Source organism: Parasteatoda tepidariorum, chromosome 1, assembly GCF_982258835.1.
Source record: "Parasteatoda tepidariorum strain Cologne lab strain chromosome 1, Ptep-v5.0, whole genome shotgun sequence".
Lineage (NCBI taxonomy): Eukaryota > Metazoa > Arthropoda > Arachnida > Araneae > Theridiidae > Parasteatoda > Parasteatoda tepidariorum.
In genome coordinates this window covers 50,265,957-50,274,383 of record NC_141755.1, presented here as the reverse complement: position 1 = coordinate 50,274,383, position 8,427 = coordinate 50,265,957, and the positions used below count along the sequence as shown (strand labels likewise).

The following is an 8,427-nucleotide window of genomic DNA, read 5'->3' as shown; positions in this document are numbered from 1 at the left end:
GCATTTCTAATTTTGATTTAAACTTTCATTTTAGTGTTCTAAACTTATTCAATGCAAAGGAAAAATTAAAAGAATAAACAAATGAGAAGAAAATAGAAATAACACTATTTTAATTTGATGTTCAACTTTTAGTATCATAACGCTTATAGGTAAAACATATTAATACTATTTGAGTTTTAGGATAGGTGAAAAGGATATAAACAGATGAGAAAGTAAAGCATGATGCGATCACAAAACGACTTTAAAGTAATACGACTTTTCAGTTCGTTCTAAGGGTACTCATACGCAGTTCCAACGATTGTGAGTAGAAGACACATCCCTTAATATTATTTAAAGAGGAGAACAGTAGTTATTAAGTTATTTTATGTCAAGTCCGAAGATTTGTTATAGCACAAATTAATTTAGTTAGTGTTGTGGCACGCTTTGAAAACTATTATTAGAAAAAATTTGATTTTTTTTCACTTATGTACTCTAACGTCAGATGATGAACATTATAGTTCTTATTTCGTTTTAATTTCCAAATTATTTTTGAAAAGTTAAATTGTGAAGTACCAATTTCTAAACAATTAATATCAATCCATTCTGCTGTCTTGAATTGTTTGGCACTATATGAATCACCAGCATCATAGAGAACTACACAAGCAGTTTCAAGTATTGGCAAGCGATAATGAGCAAAAGGCTTAGCCTTTAAAATAATTAAACTATAAAAGGTATTAAACTGGGGTTTTAAACAAAACTATAGAAAAAAGAGAGAAGGATGTGATCTTAGTGGAACTGTGTCAGCAGTTTCAGGGGTTCACTAGTAGAGAATCTCCTTTTAAAGTAAATAAGAAACTTTCAACTTAATAATTTATTTAGTAAAAACTTTTATAATTTGTTTAAAAAAATTTCAAATCTTGAAGATAAATTAAAAAAGTAGACATTTTTGTAAAGAAATTAAATGAAAATTAATTCTTAATTATTGTTCATATAAAATTAATCTGTGTGGTAATAATAATTTGCAGTAATAAATTTTGAGCAGTTAAGAGCAGAAAAATACTAAAATGTTTCTATTCCTTGTTAGATATTCATTTATAATTATTTTTCATTTTGATCTTCGATAGTAATATAAAGCGTTAATCTAGAATTAATTAAGGAAACATAATTAAATTCTTACCACGAATGGAAGACTCTATAACTGGTTTAAAATGAACTACTGGCAAAGATGTGATCAATTTTAAAGGTTCTGGATCAGTCAAAAGACTGTTTGTCCTATCCCATCCTGCTCCTTCTAAATATAATCCTCTTATGTAAATTCCTTCCTGAAAAAGTAGATGTTTTAGAGAAAGTTATAAACTTTTTGTGCTAACTATGAATTAATTAAAAAGATTCATGAGGTAACAAAACATTCAATTATTTTTTAAAATAAAATATTGAACTAAAAACTTCATAAATTCAGTTTATTCTTACTTGGGGAGCTTCAAAGATGTATTTTTCATCAAGGGTAGAAACTTGGTGTTCCCACATTAAATCCTTAATCATCATCTATATTGATATAAATAATACAAAAATGATGATTATTTTCAGCTACATTAAAGCAGTAAAAAAAATTTTGTTATATAATACAACATTCATTTAAAATATGATAAGATATTGGAAAGAGGAATAACTTAGATTAGAACTAAGATAAAATTTGTTATTTTTATGTACATAAATAACATATACATTGACAGAGATGTTAAAAATAGTTAATCTTAATTACATTTATAAAAATTAATTAATTACATAACATAAAGAAATAATATGCAATACGATGCTTTAAAAAAATATGAAATCGTGAAAAATGTTCTATGATGAGATTTATGAATATTAAATTTGAGATTAAATTCATTAGTGTTTTGAGTACTTTTTGAATAGCCTGGCTTAAGAAAATTCAACTTTTTTTTCTTCAAATTTTATTCAATTTTTAAATGTATAAAAAGTAAAAAATTAATATTTAAAAAGTTGGCAGAGGTTTACATTTTTTTGGTGATTTATAGCTTGCATCCAGCTAACCGAAAAGTACCGTTTTTTAACATTAACATCTAAGTAAGTCATTAAGCACCTCTTATAATGATATAAGCTCTTAAATATATAACACAGTTGCATTAATTAAAAAAATAAGCCATCTAAAACCTGTGTGCTTTATCAAAACTATTTTAAGTTATAAAAATCTGCCATAAAACTAGAATAAAATTAGTTATTAAAATATTTAATTATTCAAAATAAATACCTCTCAAATGAGATTCTTAGAATTCTAATATTTATAAAAAAAAATAACACAATAAAAGCATTAAATTTTTAAAAAATAGAAAAAAACTTACATCAGAATTTTTTGCGGCTGTTAACAATGCTGCATTAAGGAAGCTTACAGGATTTGTAAATGCTGGTAACCATACTTTTACAGGAAGATTTTTTGCTGATATCCAGTTGGCAAAAAACTTTATTCTTTCTCTTAAATCTGCAATCCAACTTTCAAGTGGTTTTAAAGATGGGTATATCTAGACATATTATTACAATGTATTAAAAATTTTTCTTATAAAACTTTTCTAACATAATATAGAAGAAAAGATAATACATTTATACAACAATTTACATTAATTCAATGGAAAAATCAATAGAAAGAAACAAGTTTTACTTGATAGACAAAACAAATAGCACTTCCCAAAGAATTTTTATTCAGAACAGACATAAATTTCATCATGAAAATTTAAAATAAAATTTTGTAATACTTTTATACTGATTAGATTAAAGACTTTAGACTGATTATATTGATTATTTTTTGGATCATAATAAAAATTAATAAAACAATCTACCAATTTTAATTTATGATTACATAAATAATATAAACTATAAATTCTCGCACTATACAGAGATACTCTGGAAGAGTTAAGGCATTTTTTTAACTTACCACTTTATTAAGATATTATCTATTTGATTAAAAGTCCTTAATGCCGGGACTTAATTATTATTATAATATTTAATCATTAACTAGACAAGGTGTGATTTCATGCATCATTTTAACTAAAACAATGAAAAACATATCACCCAGTTAGAATATCAGCTTTTGAAATATGCATTTTAATTAAGTTCATTGGAATGAAATGTTGGAAGAATCATTGGAATGAAATCTATGGAAAATCTAATTTTTTCTAGTAATAATTAAAATATTCTGTAGAAGCACTTTGGAAAAAGAATAACCTGAGTATCATTAAATTTACTTTAACAAATGAGGAGTTATTATTGATGTAAAAATTATTATAATATAAATATATTTAGATTTTCTATCAGAGCAAAAAATGTGTTTAGTATCTTGCAAAAATGCTTGTTATTAGTAAATAGAACTATTTTAAAATATGCTGTTATTATACAAATACTGTCGAACCTCGTTAATGTGAACACTGTCAATGTTAATTTCTATTAACGTAAACTAATTTGTTGATTCCTCTTCAAATTCTGCATGGATATAATACTGCAAATTACTTTGAACATGAACACATTTACGTAAAATATATTTTAAGGTGAACTAGAAATTCATTACCATTGGAAAAATTTTACTTTTGAAATGAAAAGAAAATTTATTTCCTCTCTGACAGATAAAAAAACTGATCTTACAATTCTATATCTATAAGAGTAGGTTTTTTGAATGCTATGGTTGATAATTGTCTTATTACAGCAGTTAAATGAAAGAGTTATTAATTGAATCTGTTAAGGAGGAGAGGGCATCATAGGAAACAACACAAGTCCTTTTGTACTCTAATACAAATGGAATTTTCTTTCATCTCAAGGGTATGAATGTAAAAAAAAAAAATGTTTACGTGAGAAATGACTATCCATATTAATGCTTTGTTCAATGTGGGTAGTCATTTCCCCAACACTCTCATAAATTATTCTAAGAAATTGATACAGAATTTCTACAAGTAAACAATTACAGAGCTAAAATTTTTATTGCATTTTACTAGCGAACATTTTAGTTTACTTTCCTCTCAGAGATGTTTATGAAGCAATTAAAACTCTTTGTTATTTTTCAACACAAAATGAAAATTCAAATCATATTTTGGATACAGTTGATAAGTCAGAAGACTTTTGGAAAGCATGTATGAATAAGAAACCAAACAGTGAGCTTTTTGCCATTATTTTGTTAGTAGTTTTCTCTAATTTGTGCAATATATCAGTTTTTTTTCCTATGAGTTATTTAAAGAAATTGGTCTTATATCTTATGAGTTGTATAAAAGTGACTAATTTAAAGCGCGAAATAAAAACATTTATTGAAATGAAATATTTATTAATTTATATATTTATAATAGAACTTTAAGATCACAAAACACAACTAAATAACAGATAGAGAAAATAGAAAATGTATGTGTATTGTACGGTTTTAATAAAAAAACGTGAATTATTTTTAACATGGACAAATTTTTTGTTCCTCTTTGATGTGACATTAATGACTGTATATAAATATATATATATATAAAATAAAGAACCAAGGTTCTTAGGAACTTAAATGCTTACAGTTATTAAACATTTTGATAACAGTTCAAGAAACCTATGAACTGTGCTACGATCTGAGTTGTATAAAACCAAAAGCTTTCTGGGCATACATATATTAGGTAAAAACTTGCATAAACGTCACATAATGAAATAATGCCACTCATAAGCAATATATTTATGTAGTACAATAGCAGAAAAACACTGTTAGCTAATGTTGCACAAAAACACAAATTGTAATGTGAACAAAATAACCCCTTTTTAAGATTTTAACTGTAATTTATCAGGACTTTTTGCAGAGGTGTGCTTATATGCATATGTATTGTATAAGTTCAACTGTGAGACTGTCATCAGACTACCTTGCAGAGTTGGCCGTTGATTACAGTAATCGATTACAACTGTAATTGATTACAGATAATTACAGCTTGTAATCACGATTACAAGTAATCAATTACTTGTAATCGTGATTACAACTTTCAAAAAATTTTGATTACAGCTGTAATCATGATTACAATTTTGATTACAGTAATCAATTACTTGTAATCATGATTACAAGTAATTGCGATTACAAGTAATCACAACAAAAACGATTACTAGTAATTATGATTACAAGTAATCAAAATATATGATTACATGTAATCATGATTACATGTAATTTGATTACATGTAATTGTGATTACTTGTAATCAAACCATACGATTACAAGTTATTACGATTGTATACTACAGTCAAATGTTTTATGTAAGTAGCCACGTGTTTACATATTTTTATGTACATAGAATGTACGCACGCATAAACGTACAATTTGCGATTCCTATACATACAATGTATGCACAAACGTTGTTTGTACGTACAATATTCATAATTATATAGTAATATACTTAATGCAATGCGCATATGCTTAGTACATATAATTATGCATTTATGATACATGTACGCATGTATGTTAGTTTGTACAAAAAGGCACTGTTTTGTATATTTGTATACATAGACAATGCATGTATGAGCGTATATGAAAATAATGTTTATGCGTTTGCATGCTTTTATGTACTTAAGTGCATATATTGTATAAATTTACGATAATAGAACGTATATACAATTTGCGTTTGTATATAAAATTGTACGTATTTGCGTACAATATGTAAGAATGTTATTTAAAGGTACAATATATGCACATAGTTGCGTAAATAAAATGCGTACATGCATACATGCATATTTATATGTACATCGATATATGTGCGCGCAAAGTATGTACTTACGTACAACTTACGTATGTACTTGTATAACTACATACTTTGTTAATACTTATGCGCATGTAATGCATTGATGTGCAAAAAAATAGTTATATGCACAATGTATGCATGTGCATACAACGTATACATGTACATAATTACAAGTAATGTACAAATACGTGCGTACATTTAAATATATGTAATTACAATATGCACATACATTGTGCATACATTAAAAACAATTATATGAGTAAAGTTATAAAAATTTGTTTTAAAATTTATTCTAAGGCATATGAAACTCGACCTCATATTTTTTAGAAAGCAAACGATAATTTTATTTGGAATTTCTAAATATTAATTCCACACATAAAATTTACTGTTTTTCTTACCATTTAAAACATTTCTATGAATCATGCATTATGTTATAAAAAAAATAAATCTGTATTGTCAAACATTTCATGAAAATACCTGAAAATAATCTTTTATTCAGAGAATTTCATAGAACAATTAAAGCTGAAAACTAAATTTAAATATCGTTTGATTTTGTCATTTAACTTGCTTGAGTCATTAAAAGTTAACTTACATGCATTTTATTTATTGCATTGTACACATATTTAGACATAAATGTAATGTACATATGTATACGTGTAATGTATGTACGCATGTACAATGCATGTACATACATTCATGTATTGTACGTGCATATATAGTACATATGGATATACATACATGGAACATACGTGTATTGTACATGTGTGGATACATTCATTGGACATATATACATTGCACCATATGCATAGATAGGGATAGCATGCATGTACACATGTAAAATTTGTACGAAAGAATTATGCCCAATATATTTATGCACATATGTACTGTATATGTACACACATATGTACATTATATGAACATTATATGTTCATTTCATCATATGTACATTATATGAATATACATCTGTACGCTATATGTATATACATCTGTACAATATATGCATCTCAAATGTGTGTATGTATGTACGTTATGCATGTCGAATGCATGTATGAATATATGTGAAATATAAATGTACGTACAATCGTACACAATGTACGTACAATCGTACACAAATGTATTATGCATATTTGGATACTTACATTGAGCATAAACATATTATGTACATGTACATAAATACACTGGACATGCATATCATGTACATGTATACATACATATATTGTACATCCTACAGATATACCTATATTGTACATGCATACATATATTGTACTGTTCATAAATAAATTGCACATACATACATGGGACATACATTGTACAGACAATGTATGTAAGTTCGTACAAACACAAGTACTTGTATATACATGCGTACATGAACATAGATATACATTTTACATACACAAATATTTGCATAAAATGCATATATTCATTGTGTATAAATGTACATGTCTACATTGTTTGCACATACATACGTAATTATTATCTATATACATACGTACATATATTTTATACCTACAATATAAGTGTATGTGCATGTGTGTGAAACTAAAATGTCTGAACATATGCACTAGATAAAATCATATGTACATACATTTTAGTTACATTCATTTGTACGTATACAAATACGTACAAAATGCTGTACATGTTAATACGTGCAAAATGTATCATTATAAAATACATTCTACTATCTACTGTAAAATATAATCATTTATAAGAATACAATAGTCTTGTAATCGTGTAATTAGATTACATGTAATCATAATTACATGTAATCAAATTACATGTAATCATATATTTTGATTACTTGTAATCATAATTACTTGTAATCGTTTTTGTTGTGATTACTTGTAATCGCAATTACTTGGAATCATGATTACAAGTAATTGATTACTGTAATCAAAATTGTAATCATGATTACAGCTGTAATCAAAATTTTTTGAAAATTGTAATCATGATTACAAGTAATTGATTACTGTAATCGACTATGTAATCATGATTACAGCTGTAATCAAACTTTGTAATCACGATTACAAGTAATTGATTACTGTAATCAATATTGTAATCACGATTACAGCTGTAATCAAAATTTTTGAAAATTGTAATCATGATTACAAGTAATTGATTACTGTAATCAAAAAATGTAATCGATTACATTTTTGGCCAACTCTGCTACCTTGTTGGTATTAGAAACCTTCATACAGGGTGAGCCAGTCAAACCTGCATTTTTGAAATGACTGTAAAAAATAAACGGATGGATATTTCAAAATTTTATTGTTACTATCTTAATCTACATTAAAAAGCATTTAAGAAACATTCACAGTTTAAAAATAACGCCAATAAGATGGTGTCCTTCCCGATCGAGACAATCTTGTAGGCGATTTCTGAAACTGCCCATCACATCACGGAGCATACACTGAGGACCAATTGCTTCAAAGTTTTTCACCCACAATTTGATTGAATTAATTGAATTAACCGGAAGCGACGCTGAGCGGCTGCATAACTACTATGGTAAAACGCTTTCGCAGCAAAAAAACGTTGTTTAGACCGCTGCTCCATGGCGACTGAAATGCTTAGTTCTGGGGGACACAATGGTAAAATTGGTAACTCTCTCCGCCCACTTTCACGGCTCTCCCGCCCTTTTCAAAAATGCAGGTTCGACTGGCTCACCCTGTATATACCCTGTATCAATCTTAAAATAAATAAT

General features: G+C 26.8%; 1 protein-coding gene across 1 annotated transcript in view; it reads right to left on the bottom strand.

Moving 5' to 3' along the window:
• Window positions 1-8,427, bottom strand: part of LOC107449012 (dynein axonemal heavy chain 2) — a 130,562-nt gene that overhangs the window by 1,029 nt on the left and 121,106 nt on the right. Inside the window, exons 75-77 of the mRNA XM_087163412.1 lie at window positions 2,343-2,519; window positions 1,450-1,524; window positions 1,157-1,301 (exon numbers count right to left, since the gene is read on the bottom strand). Of these exons, the coding sequence (XP_087019538.1) occupies window positions 1,157-1,301; window positions 1,450-1,524; window positions 2,343-2,519 (397 nt within the window). The remainder of the gene's footprint in view (window positions 1-1,156; window positions 1,302-1,449; window positions 1,525-2,342; window positions 2,520-8,427) is intronic.